Source organism: Brachyhypopomus gauderio, chromosome 4 (genome assembly GCF_052324685.1).
Source record: "Brachyhypopomus gauderio isolate BG-103 chromosome 4, BGAUD_0.2, whole genome shotgun sequence".
NCBI lineage: Eukaryota > Metazoa > Chordata > Actinopteri > Gymnotiformes > Hypopomidae > Brachyhypopomus > Brachyhypopomus gauderio.
The window spans coordinates 17815228-17838276 of NC_135214.1; the positions used below are offsets into that span (position 1 = coordinate 17815228).

The 23049-nt window shown below is 45.4% G+C and overlaps 1 protein-coding gene across 11 annotated transcripts in view; it reads left to right on the forward strand.

Annotated features, from left to right (window-relative positions):
• rapgef4a (Rap guanine nucleotide exchange factor 4a) overlaps window positions 1–23049 on the forward strand; it is a 91674-nt gene that overhangs the window by 12874 nt on the left and 55751 nt on the right. For 6 of the 11 annotated variants that reach the window (XM_077002787.1, XM_077002786.1, XM_077002789.1 and 3 more), the window contains 6 exons: window positions 12728–12800; window positions 14381–14442; window positions 16830–16936; window positions 17481–17602; window positions 19111–19294; window positions 19688–19772. In XM_077002787.1, coding sequence (XP_076858902.1) covers window positions 12728–12800; window positions 14381–14442; window positions 16830–16936; window positions 17481–17602; window positions 19111–19294; window positions 19688–19772 — 633 coding nt within the window. Of the gene's footprint in view, window positions 436–5215; window positions 5293–12727; window positions 12801–14380; window positions 14443–16829; window positions 16937–17480; window positions 17603–19110; window positions 19295–19687; window positions 19773–23049 lie in introns of those variants that run through there. The other 5 variants (XM_077002788.1, XM_077002794.1, XM_077002795.1 and 2 more) reach the window with 3 other exon arrangements.

Consider the following 23049-nt stretch of genomic DNA (forward strand, 5'->3'; position numbering starts at 1 on the left):
CAGTGACTCCAGAATTCTTGGCTTTGCTCGTCCTATGGCGGGGGGCTTGATGATTAACGTGAAGGGAAGAGGAACTTGAATTCCTCGACAGCCCAATGTGATGGTCAGTGCTTTAGGTCTGTGTGGCATCTGCAGAGATGAGCATGCAGCTGATTTTGAAGGCCAGATGCACTTCAACGTTGGAGACCTGAGTTAGGCTCTCTCCCAGTCCGGCGTCAGAGGCATCGGTCTTTCATCTGGTTGCAGCCAGATGGGGTCGCTGCCGTACAAGAGAAACGGACAATGTGCTGTGTGTGTGTGTGTATGTGTGTGTGTGTGTGTGAGAGAGAGAGAGAGAGAAATATCACAGTCATAGGTGGATTTGAGGCACTCGCCAGATTCATCATGAAATGACGTTTTAATGACAGTTGGCAGCAGCCCAGTCAGCTTGTGCAGGTGAGCAGTGAGCATGTGCAGGTGCAGTGAGCATGTGCAGGTGCAGGTGAGCAGAGTGTGCAGGTGAGCAGTGAGCATGTGCAGGTGAGCAGTGAGCATGTGCAGGTGAGCAGTGAGCATGTGCAGGTGCAGTGAGAGTGTGCAGGTGCAGGTGAGCAGTGAGAGTGTGCAGGTGAGCAGTGAGCATGTGCAGGTGAGCAGTGAGCATGTGCAGGTGAGCAGTGAGCATGTGCAGGACAGGTGCAGTGTGAAACAGAGTAATAATATTAGGGGTGTATTCAACTAAGCATTTTCATAGTCGAATCTGATTCGTCAGCTTTTCCCTTTAGTCGACTAATAGTCGAATCGGGTTTATTTTTATTTTTTTAATTTAGAGCATCTTAAACGGGATCCTGTTCTCATTCAGGACTTTTTTCCTCTTCAAAGTAAAAACCTAAAACACTCAGATAAATGAATAAACACGGTAGGTTGGCTTTATTCAGCTTTTATTTATTTACTTGTTTATTTTTTATGAAACGTTAGAGAACATTAAACGTCAGTGCGCATTGCGCATATCGAACTGTCAGACAGGCACTCTGCAAAATGTCAAAAATATTTTAAATAAAATATGCCTGCCTGAAAATATTAACAAATTGACACACAACAGCAAAAATATATAAGGAAAGGTTCAAGTAACAGAGTTTAAAAGCAAACAACAAAAAATGTCTATAGGCCTACTTGTCGAGACGCACCGCGACGAGACGAGACGACACGACCGAAACGACAAACGGCTGAACTGTTTTTTCCACCTTACGCGTTTTAAATGGTATACCATGTTGGTTGTTGTCGTGCGAAATGAAAGACGTTGATGACATAACTTGCACTTTACCTTGTTTGATTCATCTTTATCTTTTTCAAAATACTTTTGAAGTTTTTTAGTAGATGCTGACTATCGTGTAGCGTGTTCAGCTCCGCTCATTTGGATTGTGCAACAGCAGGGTGTGATTTATTAATGTGTAGTAAGGAATATGCCTATTGTTAATGCGCAGACATAATTTTTAAATATTTACTAACAGAAATTAGGATGATTTTATTTGACAAAAGGCTATATATAACGAAAACAAAGACATTTCATGTAACAACTAATGCTTAGCAGCATGCTTGGGAACACCCATGCAGTTAGAATGGTACATTCGACTATGACGTTCATAGTCGACTAGGGGGTATAGTCGACTATAGTCAATCAGCGACTATTGCAGGTCACCCCTAAATGATATACCAGTCATGTGTTTCCTGGCCCCACCCCCTCTGTGCTGCTTCTGGTCCCTGAAACAAGCGCCCAGGAGCTCATGGATCCTCCGCTGGGCGCCTTGGATAGCTGTCTGCTGCCATGGAGACTGACACGACTATTGATTTGGGTGTTCAGGGATTTCTGTGGTGTGATCCGGTGTCCCGTGGTGTGATCCGGTGTCCCGTGGTGTGATCCGGTGTGCATGGCTCCACCGGATCCTTGAAATCCCCTGCAGCTTCATCTGGCTGAATGAAAAAGCGATATGTTAATGTGCATATGGTATATGTTTAATCAGCACCCTTGTCACAAACACACACACACACACACACACACACACACACACACACATCCAACAACAACAGCAGTAAAGAACAAACAACTGTTTAAAATGTTTTTATGACTCATACTGAGAGAGACACCAGTAGCATACAGCTCAGGTCCAGCTGAATGGAACTAATCCCTGTGTCATGGATTTGCTTTTCACCTTTATTAAATGAAATTATTATTCCTAATGCTTCTTTTGTGGCATGGAAATGAAATTTATACATTTTCGACTACAATGTAATCACATTGGATTTCCTATGGTTGTCCTATGAAGAAACCTGTGGCTCAGAGGTTATATAATCACTTTGGGTCTTGTTTTAAAGAAAGATATCAGGTCTAAACGCAAGCGACCTGAATATATTGTTTTTTTCTTTGCTCTTCGGATGAAACAATATTGCAAGCAGTTCTGAGGAGCTCTGTGCAATTAGCACTTCTGTTTCCGCTTGAGAGATTTGCATTTACTGTGTTTGCATACATGTAAAATCACTTCATGTGTCATGCCCTTCAGTGCAATTAAAAAAAGAAACATTATTCACAAGTCTTTGTATTAAAGGAATGGCTGTCAGGGGCTATAATGGAGAATTTTAGGGAGGATATGAATGTTGCTTCATGCTTATGGTATGGCCTGATCTCTGTGGTTACACTGTGCAGTTGTCTGCTGGTGATCTGTGGCGTGTGGATATGCTTGTGCTTTGGTGTCTGCTTCGTGCAACACAACACATACGATCATGCACATACACAAGCATAGACACAAACGACTATACACAAAATCCCAGATGGTGTTACTCTACTGAAACATTACTGGGGATACTGGAAACAGTCAGACACACAAAACCAGGCACAAGAGAAACGGTGGACATGTAGCAACGAAGGAGGACCACCACACCTGTTTGTGTGTGGAACGACTCATTTCTATTTCAAAGCTGGCGGCGCTGGACTGGTGATTATTCCGGCAGCTTTGAAAAGGAACTCTCCCTTTTGAAGCCGGGCGATTCAGTGGTCCATGCCGCTTTTGTAGAGACAGAGTGGGGTGTGTGGTGTGTGGACCTAGTGGGTGTGAGGAATTAGTGAACATGAGGGGCTAGTGGGCTTGTGGATCTAGTGAATGTGTGGATCTAGTGAACGTGTGGGGCTAGTGGGCATGTGGATTGAAAGAATGTATTGATATAGTGAATATGGATCTAATGAACACATGGGGCTAGTGAACTTGTGGATCTAGTGAACGTGTGGTTCTAATAAATGTGTATGGATGGGGGGTGTGGATCTAGTGAACGTGTGGGCCTAGTGGGAGTGTGGATTTAGTGAATGTGTGAATCTAGTGGGTGTGTGAATCTAGTGGGTGTATGGATCTAGTGAATGTGTGGGCCTAGTGGGAGTGTGGATCTAGTGAGTGTCTGGATCTAGTGAACGTGTGGGCCTAGTGGGTGTATGGATTTAGTGGGTGTGTGGATTTAATGAACGTGTGTATCTAGTGGGTTTGTGAGTCTAATGGGTGTGTGGATCTAGTAAACATGTGGATCTAGTGGGTGTGTGGATCTAATAAACGTGTGGATCTAGTGGATGTGTGGATCTAGTAAACGTGTGGATCTAGTGAATGTGTGGATCTAGTGGGTGTGTGGATCTAGTGAACATGTGGATCTAGTGGGTGTGTGGATCTAGTAAACGTGTGGATCTAGTGAATGTGTGGGCCTAGTGGGTGTGTAGATCTAGTGAATGTGTGGATCTAGTGGGTGTGTAGATCTAGTGAACATGTGGATCTAGTGGGTGTGTGGATCTAGTAAACGTGTGGATCTAGTGAACATGTGAGTCTAGTGGGTGTGTGGATCTAGTGAACGTGTGGATCTAGTGGGTGTGTAGATCTAGTAAACATGTGGATCTAGTGCGTGTGGGAATCTAGTGGATGTGTGGATCTAGTAAACGTGTGGATCTAGTGAACGTGTGAGTCTAGTGGGTGTGTGGATCTAGTGAACGTGTGGATCTAGTGGACGTGTGGATCTAGTGGGCGTGTAGAGTCCAGATTGCTCTCTGCTGTGTAACTGGCAGCAGGAGCAGCTGTCTGGCTGGAGAAGCAGCTCAGATGTCTCAGTTGAATCTCTCCACTCTGCTGGTGTCTGGGCTTCCACGCTGCTCTGGTCACCCCACAGACTCGTTAGATGCTCAGTCGTCGCTGCCATAGCATGTGGAGATAGTGGCACGCAGAATGAATGAGAATACCACAATGGCTGCCAAAGCAATGGTAGACATCAAAGCATTTATTGCTTGAAACGTAACAAAATGACAACTGCTTGATCTTCTGTTTGATGATATATTAGTCATTGTATTTTTCATGCACACGTGCAATATTTAAATAAATTGTAATTTAGTAATTTAAAATGCAATTGGGAATTCTCTGTGAGATATTTATGATGCTCTTTTTCTTTATATATCCCAAAATGCTTGTGCTCTGCTGAAATAGGAGACAAGTAACTCCACCATATGAACTCCACATTTAAATTACATTTGGTAAATGCTTTTATCCAGAGCAACTTAAATATATTTTCTAGCAAGGCAGCATTTCTGCTTCCTAGGAATCAGGCTCATGACCTACCAACACTTTCCTCCATTTGTTCTATTGAATTTCAGGCTTGAGCCAGCACTGACACGCTTGGTGTCAGCCATCGTTAATTATAAAATTGATTAACAGAAGGTGTAGTATCCATTTCTTCTAATCAGTGTTTGGAGATGCATATTCTAAATGTTTTAACATACCAGCAACATATGTAGTCAGATGCTATTAGACAGTTGCGCACCGGATGGTAATATTGTAAATGAAACCTGACTGAAACTATTACAAAAATGGATAAAGGGCAGTTTCCCTCTTGAGTATCTGGGGTGGTTGCTAGGTGATTGGTTTACTCCAATCATCATGATGCTCTGATGAGTCCTTGCTCTGTGCAGCGCTGGGCTAGACCACTAAACACACGCGCGCACACACACACTCGCAGGCGTGTGGTGCGCTCAGGACTCAGAGGGACCTCGGAGCAGAGAACGGGACCCAGGTGGCACCTCGTTCGCGTGCACAGGGGAGCGCCCTGCCATCCGTCCCACAGACAGGCGAGAGAGATCGGCGGCGTGCTGGTTGGAGGAGCAGGGAGGAGAAGGGAGGAGCAGTGGAGTGTTCACTCTGTGGTAGGGACAGAGAGCACAGGAGGTGTACAGAAAGAGAGATCACCGGCACTGCCCGCCGCACACACACGCCCGGCATGGGGCACACTTTACTGTAGGTAAGTTTCTGCTCTTTCTCCTCTCTCTCTCTCTCTCTCTCTCTCTCTCTCTTGCCCTCTCACTCTTTCTCTTTCTCTCTCTCCTTCTCTCTCCTCTCTGCTCTTTCTGTCACGCTAGCTTTTGGATTTCAATGTATGTGTACATACAGGGCAGTGTTTTTATCAAGTGAGAGTGCTTAGTCACTGTGGCTTTCTCAGCCAGTTCAGTTGAGTATGATCTGAGCCTGTTTCTCTCAGTGTAGCAAAGTGCTTATGTTAACTGCTCATATATATGCAGCCTGTGTGGTGATGACCGAGCTAAGGCAGTAGATCGGGGAAGGGAGTCTCTCTCTCTCTCTCTCTCTCTCTCTCTCTCTCTCTCTCTCTCTTTCTCTCTCCCTTTGTGGTTTATTTCTGCTTGAATGCTAATTGGAGTTTGTTCTCTTGAGTGTATTTTTTTATTTCTATTTGCTAGATGAAATAGCATGATTTTATCTATGCAATTATATATAGATTGGTAAGAGAGTGAAAGATGACAGAAAGAGAGAGAGGGAAAGAGAAAGAGAGTCAATATGTTAAAAATATTCATTTTCTGAAACTGAACTTCCAGTGCTTTGGCAATATTTTACTTTGCAAAGTCATGCCAATAAAGGCATCTCGAGTGTATGAGTGTATGAGTGTATGAGTGTATGAGTGAGTGAGTGAGTGAGTGAGTGAGTGAGTGAGTGAGTGAGTGAGTGAGTGTGTGAGTGAGTGTGTGAGTATGTTTGTGAGTGAGTGTGTGAGTATGTTTGTGAGTGAGTGAGTGAGTGTGAGTGTGTGAGTGAGTATGTGTATATTTGATTGTGTGAGTGAGTATGTGAATGAGAGTGAGTGTGTGAGTGAGTGTGAGTGAGTGAGTGAGTGAGTGAGTGAGTGTGTGTGTGAGTGAGTATGTGAATGAGTGTGAGTGAGTGAGTGTGTGAGTGAGTATGTGAATGAGTGCGTGAGTATGTGAATGAGTGAGTAAGTGAGTGAGTGAGTGAGTGAGTGAGTGAGTGAGTGAGTGAGTGACAGAAAGATGGACAGAGAGAAACTTGGGCTGGGTGTATTGTGTAATTTGGTTGAATAATTCAACCTAAAGTACAGAGGTGTATGTATATGTGTGTTTGTGTATGAGATTGTTTTGAAGGGAGAACTTACAATACACAGTAATTAAAATCATTCAAGTATTGTTTCAGTAGTGTCCGCTCATCTGAAAATGGTCCGTAATTATAGAAAACTGCCAAAATGAAATAAATAATGAAATAATTATGTATTATTCTAGAAATAGTAAACCTCTATAATTCAGATGTTTTGAAAAGAAATGAGGTAGCAGTTAGCCCCCATTAGATGGATTTCTTGCTCCTGTTTTGCATTGCCTGTGCTGGTGTTGTGGGTGAACTATCCCTGCAGGACTCATCCCTGGCAAAAACACTTCTTGCAGTCTTGATGGCAACATGTGGGACCTGAAGGATGTTAGTGTACAGTTCCATGAGTGTAAGAGGGCTCTGGTTGTCATGGAGATATGGAGCTATGGAAACTATTCTTAATTTATATTTCGTAGTCTGGTGTTCCTCCACAGATGGTTTTTAGTCAGTGTAGCCTTTAGGGTGTGTGTGTGTGTGTGTGTGTGTGTGTGTGTGTGTGTGTGTGTGTGTGTGTGTGTGTGTGTGTGTGTGTGTGTGTGTGTGTGTGTGTGTCAGTGCCATTCCTCTTTACAGACTCTGATAATTGCAGTAAATTAAATTTTTACCGAACCTAAAGAATTAAATTATTTCATTTGAGTGTGAGTGAGTGTGTGTGTGTGTGTGTGTGTGTGTGTGTGTGTGTGTATTCCCCTGTCCTTTTTAGACTCTCTTAACATTTGGCATTCCTCTCCCCAGAGAGATCTAAAATCACTCTAAAATCAAGAAATGCCCAGACAACCTGTTTAAGTGCCATTGACTGGGGACCTCCTGAACCTCCAGTAATGAAGGGATTACAACCCACTTACTTGCTGGGTAAAAAGTAGATACAAGTACACAACAAATGTAGTAGATGCAGGTACACAACAAATGTAGTAGATGCAGGTACACAACTAGATGTAGTAGATGCAGGTACACAACTAGATGTAGTAGATGCAAGTACACACCTAGATGTAGTAGATGCAGGTACACAACTAGATGAAGTAGATGCAGGTACACAACTAGATGTAGTAGATGTAGGTACACAACTAGATGTAGTAGATGCAGGTACACAACTAGATGTAGTAGATGTAGGTACACAACTAGATGAAGTAGATGCAGGTACACAACTAGATGTAGTAGATGCAGGTACACAACTAGATGTAGTAGATGCAGGTACACAACTAGATGTAGTAGATGCAGGTACACACCTAGATGTAGTAGATGCAGGTACACAACTAGATGTAGTAGATGCAGGTACACAACTAGATGTAGTAGATGCAGGTACACAACTAGATGTAGTAGATGTAGGTACACAACTAGATGTAGTAGATACAAGCAACACAACTAAAAGTGTTTTCCAATGAATCCACTCTATCAGATTCACCAGTGAACCCTTCAGCTTGTGTAAAATCAATCTGGAGTCATGTAACCACACATACACAGTACAATATTATTACAGTGTGGTTAACATTTTAATATAATTCCCCTCTGAAGCTTCCACTATATATATATATATATATATATATATATATATATATATATATATATATATATATATGCTATAAACATCTTTAAACTGGTGTCTGTGATATGCCTTTGAATGTGCGCCTGTTGATGAGTCTGCTGGGTTATGTTGTGGTTTTGTGACACTGGGTATACCCTGATTGTAACTTCAATGTTATTTATTATTGGTCTAAACAGTAGGATGCTAATTACTGTAATAAACAGTAGGATGCTCATTTCGGTTGACAGCAACACTTAGTCAGAGCGACATAATTATGAAGACTGAGTGAAGCTGAGTGTGTGTGCATGTGTGCGTGTGTGGTAATAGTATGCAAACTCCCCGCTGAGTTCCAATAGCTGTCACATCTCTTTCAATCAAAGGCCTTCTCCTCCTTCAGGGACTCTGAGTGATCTGCCAAGGTTTGGCTCATGTTCGGACATGAATGAGCTCATTAGCATATTTGAGGCTCCTCCCCTCACTGCAACAGCCATAATTGTGCCAGGAACCAGTTGGGTAGACACAGTGAACAGAGGCCCAGAAATGCTGCTTCCAACAAGGAAATAAAATTGAAATTAAGTGTAGTTTACATCATTGAAGGATTCATGTGATGTTTTTTCTTGAACGTCTATAGAACATGTTATTTACTGAGAACATTATCAGTCTCACAGTTGCGTTTGTGTGTCACCATGGTATGTACTGTACATAGTTGAATGTTTCTATATGTATCAGAATTAAACGTTTGAGATTCTGACTCTGAGGACAAAAGCCTCAGGTGCTCTCCCAGTGTTTCCGCAGGGCACTCGAGGAACTGAATAGGCTTCTTTGACGAGCTGAGGAGTAATGGGTGAATACGTTGAATACGTGCTGCAGTGAACAGGCTAATGGGCTACGGGATTAGCACCCTTACTCATTGTTGGAGGGTTTCATCTCCTCCATCACAACACAGAACTATGCACAGAGCAGCACGCTGAGTTAAAAATAGAGATAAATGGAGATGATTATGATGAAATGATATCAGACGACAGGGCAGTTAGCGAAAGTGGGCCATTTTTCATTTAGTGAAAAACCTCTTGACACCTAACCTCAACTCTTGTAAAAAATTGCATGAATATTACTAATGTGTCTCATTCCTGTCATCATGCGTAGATTTTACATGTTTAATGACATACAGAAAATACAAGGCAACCTTGAAATGTTTAGTATTACTAATATTTGGCTCCCTCTTTCTCTCTCATACACACACACACACACACACACACACACACACACACACACACACATTGTACATATTAATTTATTATACATGCGCTAGGTCCCTTCAGTTAGAGCTCTGCTCCCTGAGGGACAGGAGCTTAAAGCGGGCCATAACGCTGTAATCTCTAGTGACTGCAGTGGCTAATGGAGTCACTGGTGCAAACCATTCTTCACCATGCTGGATAATGCTTAGCAGAACATATTCACCAATATCTGCTCTATCCATCTTGGAGTGCTTCTGGCTGTTATTACTTTGGCGTACGGAGAGCAGACTGGAGATTAAATGGGTTCTCCCTGCTAACACTGGTGCCACTGCATCATCCAGGGAACATAATCCAGCAAGAATGGGCTAAAATACATGGGTCAGGGAACATGGCCCAGGGTACAAGGGCCAGGTTACATAATTCAGGGAACAAGGGCCAGGGTACAAGGGCCAGGTTGCATAATTCAGGGTACAAGGGCCAGGGTGCATAATCCAGGGAACAAGAGCCAGGGAACAAGGGCCAGGATACAAGAGCCAGGTTGCATAATTCAGGGTACAAGGGCCAGGGTGCATAATCCAGGGAACAAGGGCCAGGGAACAAGGGCCATGGTGCATAATCCAGGGTACAAGGGCTAGGGAACAAGGGCCAGGCAACAAGGGCCAGGGTAGCATGTACTGCAACCAGGGCTTGCACATGTGACCATTTTCTGTGCTCTGAACAAGCTAACAAATTACCCTGATTTGGAATCAGGCCAGCCCCGTTCTGAAAACGACCTTTTCATCTACTGTGAAATTCAAACATATTCTTAGTGGGTTGTGGTCGTGGTTGCTCTTCTCCAGAGAGTCCGAGGTTGTGTGGAAACCCTCCGAGGCACTCTTCTTCTCCTCTCCTCCTTTCACTACATCAGACTAACATGGTGGACCTGTGTGGGTGTGCAGCTCCATGTCACTTTGGCTTCTATTGACACTCTTGTCTGGATTCCTCAACTGCCCTGACCTGGTTCTCGTGAATGTCTTTTACCCTTACATGAGTGTGAAGTGTATTACATCACTGCTCTGCTCCCACTGAAGTAGCTGCGTTGTTATTACAATATTCTACTTCCTCTGCCTGGCAGGCTGTGTCGTCTGAAAGGGTTTCACATGAAGCCATACCTAGCATGATGGATGATACTCCATGTACAGATGTAGCTGACAAACGTGGAGAAGTGGGGGTACAAAATTGTTTAATTGCAGCTGTGGCGTGGTGTGTGTGCTGGTCAGTCTTTGATTTAGAGCAGACCCTGTGTGATCCTCTCTGATTGTCAGACAAGTCAAGATTAGAGGGATTTAATTTCAATCTGCTCGTACAATGGCTCCCGGTTGCTGAGGATGACAGGAAGTCACAGACACAGGCCCTCAAAACAGGGCAGAAAGTACAGACTCTTCTGAGGAGTGCTCAGTCCAGATAGACCCTGCTGTCCTGCTTTACAGAACCCCAAACAAATGTCTTCCTAAATGATCCTGAATGGGATCATCTTTACTTGCAGAGAATGTTGGAGCAGGTGACAATTGGCTCCTCTGTCCAGAGTTGTCAATTCCAGGTTCATAAAGTAAAAGTCCTCACCAGGATTTTGCTCAGGCTTCCTGGATTGTGTTAATTCCACTAATTTTACCTGGATTGCACTAATTAGAAAATCTAGCAAGCTTGAGCAAAATCCTGGTGAGGACTTTTACTTTCTGAACCTGGAATTGACACCTTTGGTCATTACTGATATGTTAGCTAGCAATATGATGACGGCACAGCCAGAATAGACAGACAGACGGTTAAGGACAACATCACCCAAAAATGAAAAAAAAACGGCCATTCGCTAAGTAGAACTTACTTCCCTACCTACCAAACCATTGAGACTGTGTCTGTTAACCGTGGCAGGTATAGGAATAACAGGGCGATATGTTTTAAAAATCTAATTAAAATTAAATAATCAACATGAAGTGAGCAGCAATATTAAGCTAAGGCTAGGACTTCTAAACATTAGATCGCTTGCATCAAAAGCTGTGATAGTAAACAAAATAATCTCAGATAACAGACTAAATGCACTCTGTTTAACAGAGACATGGGCTAGAGTAGACGAATATGTAAGTTTTAATGAAGCAGCTCCTCCTGGATACAGTTATGTTCATCAGCCCCGTATCACAGGGTGTGGAGGTGGAGTAGTCACAATATATGACACAGATATAGGTTTTACTGTAAAAACGTGTTACGTGTTGAATGTAAGTTGTTGACAGGGGGGGTTAAAATGGACACAGCGAGGAAAAAAAAAGACAGATTTAAAGTGTGCAGAGACAGTCTAAATTGTGGTTTAAACTAACCTAGTGAAAACCGGGACATTAAATGAATTTTTTTTGCCGGGACCGAATATTAAAAGGAAGGAAAACCGGGACAGCCCGGGAAAACCGGGACGGTCACGTGAAAACCGGGACAGGTGGCAACACTACACATCACATATCTTTTTTCTCTGAGGTTCACCTGGGGAGTAACAATGCAGTCGGCGCCTACAAGACCAGTATCATCACTCTGACACGGAATGAAAACCTGGTGTTCATCACATGACATTTACATTGACAATATCAACACCCAGAACTTTTATTCTAGTTACCTTATACTTAGCCTGATTGTGTGATTTGTTTGTGACTTGTGTATTCATCTGTATAATTTGTTTTTGTGTAATTTGTGTGTTAACGGGCCGCCCAATGGAGGATGGGTTCCCTTTTGAGTCTTGGTCCTCCCAAGGTTTCTTCCTATTCCCCACCATCTAGGGAGTTTTTCCTTGCCACTGTCACCTTTGGCTTGCTCATTAGGGATTTGGACCCATAGTATTGTTAACCTTGTAAATCCTGTAAAGCGCTTTGTGACAACATGTGTTGTGAAAAGCGCTATACAAATATATTTGATTTGATTTGATGTGCTAGCATATCTTCTCCAACTGCTATGATGTGTGAGGAGGGTCAGAAAGATGCCAGGACTAGCTTCATGTGGTTTTGTCAGGTGAAGAAGGTATGTTAACTCCTCTCAGAGGCCGGTCGCTATAATAAATTGGATCGTTGTTGGGGTGAGGACTGGCTAGAAATAGAACAAGCAGAAACAAAAGAAAGAAAAGCCCACTGAAGTGAGATATCAATGGCCTTTTACAGCACAAGGTACCATAGAGGTTGTGAGCACAGAAGCATTGAGGTTCATAGGTAGGGGAGTAGGATGCAGTTTGTGGTCATTCTGCTGGGCAACACTGCGTCTTATCTTGACTCCACTATTATATAACTGTATACTGTATGTGAATGTGTGTGTGTGAGTGCACGTGCTAACTGTGTGTCCCTGCCTGCCACGCACTGATCCAAGACCCAGGGGCGTGTTCTGAAGCACAGGGAACAGGGCCCTGCGGATGTTCTTCTGTCCGGGCACCATGGCGAGAGCCGAGCGGCCTGGTCCTGCTGCCGTCCCCATCTGTCCCACATCCCTCTGAAATGAACTGATGTCTCTCACTGTCTCCTCAGAAGTATCGACAGTGTATGGCTGGTCTCCTGGCCCCTCCCTATGGCGTCATGGAAAGCTGCTCCAGCTCTGACAGTGAGTTGCAGTCTTCAGATTATGGCTATATGTATTATATCAACATTCGTCATTCATTCATTACTGCTGTCTATAATATATGTGATTCTTAAGTACAGTGTTATAAAAGACATGATACAGCAAAATACTGCAAAATGTATTATATGTCCAGTACATCTCTCTGTGCTGAAAACAGAATAAAGTGGAAATGATCAAATCATTAAGAGCTCAGCTGTAGGAGGTGTGCCCTGCTGGGGATGAGAGTATTACGGGTCCGGCTTCTCTAGATGGCCTGACTGTCCCGGAGGAAAAAGCTTAGTGCTGTAACCTTAAGTGATGAGCAAGACCCTCTTCCCGACCTCTCACAGGACGCTCCAGACAGCACTCATCCTCTCCTCACACACCCTTACTGCCCACTGTCATGAGCTGTGTCTCCTCTGTCTCACCACCTTCTTGAGCTGTGTCTCCCCTGTCTCACTACATTCAAGAGCTGTGTCTCCTCTGTCTCACTGCCTTCATGAGCTGTGTCTCCCCTGTCTCATTACATTCAAGAGCTGTGTCTTCTCTGTCTCACTGCCTCCATGAGCTGTGTCTCTTCTGTCTCACCACCTTCATGAGCTGTGTCTCCCCTGTCTCACCACCTTCATGAGCTGTGTCTCCCCTGTCTCACTGCCTTCATGAGCTGTGTCTCCTCTGTCTCACTGCCTTCATGAGCTGTGTCTCCTGTCTTACCGCCTTCATGAGCTGTGTCTCCTCTGTCTCACCACCTTCATGAGCTGTGTCTCCCCTGTCTCACTGCCTTCATGAGCTGTGCCTCCTCTGTCTCACTGCATTCATGAGCTGTGTCTCCCCTGACTCACTACCTTCATGAGCTGTGTCTCCTGTCTTACCGCCTTCATGAGCTGTGTCTCCTCTGTCTCACCACCTTCATGAGCTGTGTCTCTTCTGTCTCACTGCCTTCATGAGCTGTGTCTCCTCTGTCTCACTGCATTCATGAGCTGTGTCTCCCCTGTCTCACCACCTTCATGAGCTGTGTCTCCCCTGTCTCACTGCCTTCATGAGCTGTGTCTCCTCTGTCTCACTGCATTCATGAGCTGTGTCTCCCCTGACTCACTACCTTCATGAGCTGTGTCTCCTGTCTTACCACCTTCATGAGCTGTGTCTCTTCTGTCTCACCGCCTTCATGAGCTGTGTCTTCTGTCTCACCACCTTCATGAGCTGTGTCTTCTGTCTCACCGCCTTCATGAGCTGTGTCTCCTGTCTTACCGCCTTCATGAGCTGTCTCCCCTCTGTCTCACTTCATTCATGAGCTGTGTTTCCCCTGACTCACTACCTTCATGAGCTGTGTCTCCTGTCTTACCACCTTCATGAGCTGTGTCTCCTCTGTCTCACCGCCTTCATGAGCTGTGTCTTCTGTCTCACCACCTTCATGAGCTGTGTCTCCTCTGTTTCACCGCCTTTTTTTATATCTAGAGTGTTGTGGTTGAATTACAAGGGAATATGTGTGTGTATGTGTGTGTGTATGCATGTGTGTGTACTTTCTCCTAAAGAGAAAATAATGTTTGCCGATAACTTTGACAAATGCAGTTGTTTTTTCACAGGAATGCCTGACAAAGACAAGCTGGGCACTTTCCTGGGGTCGGTGTCCAAGCATGTGAATAAGGTATGAACACCCCCAGGTCCCAATGCTTGCCAGATCACAGCTTGTACCTCACAATAATTCATTCATAAACAACTATTTCATTAATATTCGATGCAAGCTCTTGGCAGCTGTTTGTTTGCTGTTAGATTTATATCGCCTTTACAGCCTGTTGTGTATATTGCAGTGTGTTTATAATTCACTAGCAAGATTGGCTAAACTTCTGCTTACAAGAGATTGATGCACATCCAGCCTCCTGTGTGTGTCTCTGTGTGTGTGTGTGTGTGTGTGTGTGTGTGTGGTCACTGATGTAACATCCGTTCCCCAGTAATCTCAAAATAAAGCCAAAACGTGGTGTTTGTTAAATGTTGCAGCTAAATATAAAGGCAGCAGTGGAGAGTCCATCGTATTTCCTGCCCCTCCTTGTTCAGTGGTCATTTCCCTGCTCCTGTCAGGCAGCGGATTTACCGTGTGTGTGTGTGTGTGTGTGTGTGTGTGTGTGTGTGTGTGTGTGTGTGTGTGTGTGTGTGTTGTCACTTCTGCGTGGTTGGACTTTGAATATCTTGACGGTTAGAGCTGTGGACAGTTCTGACACTTTTAACGATTCATTGTGGCATTAACATGCTTTTTGTGAACAGAAATCAGCCACAGTAACATCCACTCACATAGACACACACACACACACACACACACACACACACACACACACACACACACAGAGTCACATAATGGGTAACATCCCACTGCTGGCAATGTCCCTCCTACAGTATCTACATCAGTGATGGGCAAGAAGCAAGCCCCTGAGAAAATACAGTCCCTCTTTAACTCTCTATATCTCTCTTTCTCTCTCTCACATACACATAGATAGTACCCAGTCCCACCATGGCTGGCTTTCTTGGATGCTACATTTCAAAACCTCTGTTCCTACAACCTAGAGGGCTGTTGTGCACGACTGACGTAAACTGTACTACTGTCAAGCTGTGAGGCGGTGAATGAGTGCAGTGAATACCACATTGTGCTGTAGGTGCCGTCCCAGTTGTGCAGGGAGAAGAGCACTGGGATGTATCCTCACTCACGGCCATGACACAATCACACATTAGGCAGTATATCAAATGCCCAAGGAAGAGTCCCAGTTTGTAATAGGCGTGTGTCATGCATTATTGAACATGCAGGTATGGGGGCTGGAAGCGCAAGCTCTTGGGGGGGGGGCTCACAGAAGGACTTGGAGAGGGCGGTGTGAGGGGGTGTGCCCTAGGCTTCAGATGGACTGGGTTGGGGAGAGACAGTCTGTCCTTGGCTCTAGAGGGACTGGGTTAGTTAGAGACAGTCTGTCCTTGGCTCTAGAGGCACTGAGTTGAGCAGAGTACTGTGAGAGACAGGGGGAGTAGAGGTGTGAGTAGAGATGTTGGGGAAGAATGGTGAGTCCAGGCTTCCCAGAGAGACTGAGCTACTTGTTTGGGGCTCCCAGAGGGACCACGAGGAGGGTGTGGTGATAGTGGAGGTCATCCAAAGATTCGGGGGTAGCAGTCCACATTATCAAGGGCTTCTGCATATGTGTGTGTGTGTGTGTGTGTGTGTGTGGCGAAGGAGAAATGATCTGGCTATGGCTCTCAAATAAACAAGGATTAACTAACAACAGTGTGACTCTGCCATTCAACAGTTAGCAAATTGCAAATCATTTAGTCTGTAAATTGAATTGAAAAACTATATCATAAAATCAGTGACACCTAACATGTTAAAATAGAAACATTAAAATGTTAAAAATGTTTGTAAAGCTTATTTGCAGACAGCCAGATGACTCTTGTGTCCCTTTTAAATTACACATTCCTGGACAGTAAACCAACCTGTGAGGACATTTTGTGTAGGAGTGCGTCTAGACGAGTTCTTTGCAGCCTGCCGCTATGCAGCAGTGTCTGCTGGAGTGTTTGGGTGGTTGTGATGACTGGGCACTTTGTCAGGTTTCTAATGCAGACCCTCAGACCTTCATTGATTATTGATGTGGTGCAGATGGCATTGTGTGGGTGCCGTTTGGGGTAATGCGACAGGAACACAGCTCTGCAAACTAGGAGCAAAGCAAAAAGACTGATGAAAAGTTTGTGGGCTCTGAACATGTCACTGTAGCAATCAGCAGATGAAGCAAAGGATCCTTCTCTCCCTGTCTCTCTCTTTCTCTCTCTCTCTCTCTCTCTCTCTCTCTCTCTCTTGTTCTGTCCTTTCTTTTCATTTTATACTCATGCTGTCTGCCATGCTATGTAAATGTTTAGTAAGCCTCACCTCTCTGTTTTTTTTCTTAGAAATCATTGGTTGAAAACAAAACCTTGACAAATATCCCGCCCACTTCAGCTGTGTAAGCCAATCCACATCCCTCACTATGTGAGTGTCTGTTCTGAAACAGATTTGTGTGACTGCAGGTACCATCAGAGAAGATCTTGCGGGCTGGTAAGGTGCTAAGGAATGCCGTCCTCTCCCAGGCACCTCACATGATTCGCGATCGGAAGTACCACCTGAAGACCTACAGGTGAGCATCTGGAGACCAGGGTCATTTTGAGTTGTCACTGCCGCATAGTGTAGCAGTTCACTCTGCAATGTTCACTGTGTTTATGTGTGTGTCCCGTTGTGGCTATAAATGTCTGTGGCTAAATATATGTGTATGTGTTTGGTTGTCTGTGTGTGTGCATGTGTGTGTGTGTCTATATGTGTGTATGTGTGGCTATATGTTCATGTCTGTGTGTATGTGTATGTGTGAGTGTGTGTGTGTATGTGTGTGTGTGTGTATGTTTGTGTGTGTGTGTGTGTGTGTGTGTGTGTGTGTGTGTGTGTGTTTGTATGTGTGTGTGTGTGTGTGTGTGTGTGTGTGGCTCTGGCTGTGTTGTGTGTGTGTCTGTATGTGTGTACGAGCTGTGTGGCTATATGTTCATGTCTTTGTGTGTGTGTGTGTGTGTGTGGTTGTATGCGTGTGTGTGTGTGTGCATGTGTGTGTGTGTGTGTGTGTGGTTGTATGCATGTGTGTGTGTGTGCATGTGCGTGTGTGTGTGGCTCTGGCTGTGTGTGTGTGTGTACAGGCGGTGCTGTGTGGGCACGGAGCTGGTTGATTGGCAGATGCAGCATGGCTCCTGTGTTCACTCACGGGTTCAGGCAGTGGGGATGTGGCAGGTGCTACTTGAGGAGGGAGTACTCAACCACGGTGAGTTACCATATCAACCACGGTGAGTTACCAAATCAACCACGGTGAGTTACCATATCAACCACGGTGAGTTACCATATCAACCACGGTGAGTTACCAAATCAACCACGGTGAGTTACCATATCAACCACGGTGAGTTACCATATCAACCACGGTGAGTTACCAAATCAACCACGGTGAGTTACACCTCCATATCAACCACATGTTTGGGGACACTGTCCTGAGGTTTTCTGAAGTAATGTTCTGATATATTTGTGATGTGAGGAGGGCACACAGGATGTTAGGTGGAGAGGGTTCTTGGGACGTTTTATGTTTATTTAACATCAAACAAAGACACACTACATAGACTCAAACAAAGAGTGATAAAGAACGCAGACAACACATACGCTTAAATACGATGACGCTAACTGGAAACGAGTGCAACACTGACAAAACAAGAGACAGGTGCAATGAATAACGCAAACAACGCTAACAACACACATGAACACTCACACCAAGACAAACACAGAAACGACCATATATGGATGAATGTAAGCACACGGACACGCCCGAAGGGAGGGGCTGTACCATGACAATATTGTCCCAGGCTTCAGCTCTTCTTCTGATTTAGTCTTAGAGACTGGGAAATGACTTTATATGGCCAATTTTACTATTCCAAACCAGTCATTTGGAGGCACAGATCTGTATGCTGTGACATACAGTCACAGTCTGATGTGATCTGATCCCAGTTTTGTCTGAGAGCCGTGAGGCTGCGCTGCTGTGTCTGATTATTGAGGCGTGATGGGCGATGTTGCCGGGCTGGTGCGTGTCTGACTCCTGTCCAGATCCACTCATTCACTTCGTCTGATGAAGACTGACAGGACATCTACTTATCTACTCTCATTCAGCAACCACAACAGATGCCAGTTTGGCAAAAACACTCACGCCACTGCATATTTCTGTGCTGTTTTGTGTGTGTGTGTGTGTGTGTGTGTGTGTGTGTGTGTGTGTGTGTGTGTGTGTGTGTGTGTGTGTGTGTGTGTGTGTGTGTTCTAGTACGGCACAGTACTTACTGCGATCATTTTTATTGCAGAAAACTGAAATACAACGCTGAGTGTTTATGTAACATGGCTAAAGACTATCCTGCCTAACTTTATGTTTGTTAAATAATATTGCGGCTGACTACACTAAACCAATCAACCAATCCCTGGAACCAGACCGAAACACTGGAACCAGATCAAAACAAAACAACAACAACAACAGCAAAAAAATAGTCCAACTACTTATGCGTTCTTTTCAACAGCATCTACATGTGAAGGCAGACAGTTTTAAAATCATTTGATTCAGATTTTTTAAATATTTAATAAGAGATGGTTTTCAGTTTTGAAGTTATTTGGCTTTTGGTTAAGTTTTTTGTTTGTGTGAACTGAGCTGTGACTTCCCTGTACCGTTACATCCCTAATTAGTACTGCAAAATATCCCAAGATTGTGATGATAGTTATTTGGTGCTGCTCTGTGTTGTGCTGTAGTGGACCAGGAGCTGAGTTTCCAGGACAAGTATCTGTTCTACCGCTTCGTGGATGACGAGCAAGACGACATGCCTCTCCCCAGCGATGAGGAGAAGAGGGAGAGTGAGGAAGAGCTACAGGACACCCTCCTCCTCCTCTCTCAGATGGGCCCAGACGCACACATGCGTATGATCCTCCGAAAACAGTACGCTCCCATCTCTGAAACAGGCATGACCTCTGGGGCGGGGCTGTCATTATATCACTCCCAAGGACAGAGCTATGAATAGGAGGGCTTCTGGAATTTGACTGATTTATATCCATTAACACCCTGGATGGCTTCCTTCACAGACTTTCCATAAATAGAAGTAGCCAGACTAGTGAGAACTGAACGAAATACCATTTAAAGATGACCGACGTGGAGGTCAGCGAGCCAGGAACCAGTGTCTGAATGGTTATGTCTGTATAACTGAGTATGTTGACCTGTTCCTGCCTGTGTGCTTTACCGTATTTCACATTCATCCATTTAGATTTGAGAGGCTGGATGATCTCTGTCTCTCTGTCTGTCTGTCTCTGTCTCTGTCCCCCCTCCCCTCTCTAGGCCTGGCCAGAGGACAGTAGATGATTTAGAGATCATATATGAGGAACTTGTGCATATAAAAGCTTTGTCACACCTCTCCACTACAGTAAGTGCAGATGCTGCAGTTATGTTAAAGGGCTTTGATGAAGTCCTGCTCTGAGCCACCTGTACTTCTACAAAATACTGTAACCTTCAGAGGGACGTTTCAACTCCACACACCCCAACACTGTATCTACACACTCACCACCCTCACTACTCCACACACCCCCAACACTGTATCTACATACTCACCACCCTCACTACACACACACCCCCAACACTGTATCTACACACTCACCACCCTCACTACTCCACACACCCCAACACTGTATCTACACACTCACCACCCTCACTACTCCACACACCCCAAAACTGTATCTACACACTCACCACCCTCACTACACACACCCCCAACACTGTATCTACACACTCACCACCCTCACTACTCCACACACCCCCAACACTGTATCTACATACTCACCACCCTCACTACACACACACCCCCAACACTGTATCTACACACTCACCACCCTCACTACTCCACACACCCCAACACTGTATCTACACACTCACCACCCTCACTACTCCACACACCCCCAACACTGTATCTACACACTCACCACCCTCACTACTCCACACACCCCCAACACTGTATCTACACACTCACCACCCTCACTACTCCACACACCCCAACACTGTATCTACACACTCACCACCCTCACTACTCCACACACCCCCAACACTGTATCTACACACTCACCACCCTCACTACTCCACACACCCCCAACACTGTATCTACATACTCACCACCCTCACTACACACACACCCCCAACACTGTATCTACACACTCACCACCCTCACTACTCCACACACCCCCAACACTATCTACACACTCACCACCCTCACTACTCCACACACCCCCAACACTGTATCTACACACTCACCACCCTCACTACTCCACACACCCCCAACACTGTATCTACACACTCACCACCCTCACTACTCCACACACCCCAACACTGTATATACACTCACCACCCTCACTACTACACACACCTCCAACACTGTATATACACTCACCACCCTCACTACTCCACACACCTCCAACACTGTATATACACTCACCACCCTCACTACTCCACACACCCCCAACACTGTATATACACTCACCACCCTCACTACTACACACACCTCCAACACTGTATATACACTCACCACCCTCACTACTCCACACACCTCCAACACTGTATATACACTCACCACCCTCACTACTCCACACACCCCCAACACTGTATCTACACACTCACCACCCTCACTACTCCACACACCCCCAACACTGTATCTACACACTCACCACCCTCACTACTCCACACACCCCAACACTGTATATACACTCACCACCCTCACTACTCCACACACCCCCAACACTGTATATACACTCACCACCCTCACTACTCCACACACCTCCAACACTGTATATACACTCACCACCCTCACTACTCCACACACCCCCAACACTGTATATACACTCACCACCCTCACTACTACACACACCTCCAACACTGTATATACACTCACCACCCTCACTACTCCACACACCTCCAACACTGTATATACACTCACCACCCTCACTACTCCACACACCCCCAACACTGTATATACACTCACCACCCTCACTACTCCACACACCTCCAACACTGTATATACACTCACCACCCTCACTACTCCACACACCCCCAACACTGTATCTACACACTCACCACCCTCACTACTCCACACACCCCCAACACTATCTACACACTCACCACCCTCACTACTCCACACACCTCCAACACTGTATATACACTCACCCCCCTCACTACTCCACACACCCCCAACACTGTATCTACACACTCATCACCCTCACTACTCCACACACCCCCAACACTGTATCTACACACTCACCACCGTCACTACTCCACACACCCCCAACACTGTATCTACACTCACCGCCCTCACTACTCCACACACCCCCAACACTGTATCTACACACTCATCACCCTCACTACTCCACACACCTCCAACACTGTATATACACTCACCACCCTCACTACTCCACACACCTCCAACACTGTATATACACTCACCACCCTCACTACTCCACACACCCCCAACACTGTATATACACTCACCACCCTCACTACTACACACACCTCCAACACTGTATATACACTCACCACCCTCACTACTCCACACACCCCCAACACTGTATCTACACACTCACCACCCTCACTACTCCACACACCCCCAACACTGTATCTACACACTCACCACCCTCACTACTCCACACACCCCAACACTGTATATACACTCACCACCCTCACTACTCCACACACCCCCAACACTGTATATACACTCACCACCCTCACTACTCCACACACCTCCAACACTGTATATACACTCACCACCCTCACTACTCCACACACCCCCAACACTGTATATACACTCACCACCCTCACTACTACACACACCTCCAACACTGTATATACACTCACCACCCTCACTACTCCACACACCTCCAACACTGTATATACACTCACCACCCTCACTACTCCACACACCCCAACACTGTATATACACTCACCACCCTCACTACTCCACACACCTCCAACACTGTATATACACTCACCACCCTCACTACTCCACACACCCCCAACACTGTATCTACACACTCACCACCCTCACTACTCCACACACCCCCAACACTATCTACACACTCACCACCCTCACTACTCCACACACCTCCAACACTGTATATACACTCACCCCCCTCACTACTCCACACACCCCCAACACTGTATCTACACACTCATCACCCTCACTACTCCACACACCCCCAACACTGTATCTACACACTCACCACCCTCACTACTCCACACACCCCCAACACTGTATCTACACTCACCGCCCTCACTACTCCACACACCCCCAACACTGTATCTACACACTCATCACCCTCACTACTCCACACACCTCCAACACTGTATATACACTCACCACCCTCACTACTCCACACACCCCAACACTGTATCTACACACTCATCACCCTCACTACTCCACACACCCCCAACACTGTATGTACACTCACCACCCTCACTACTCCACACACCCCCAACACTGTATCTACATACTCACCACCCTCACTACACACACACCCCCAACACTGTATATACACACTCACCACCCTTACTACTCCACACACCCCCAACACTGTATCTACACACTCACCACCCTCACTACTCCACACACCCCCAACACTATCTACACACTCACCACCCTCACTACTCCACACACCCCCAACACT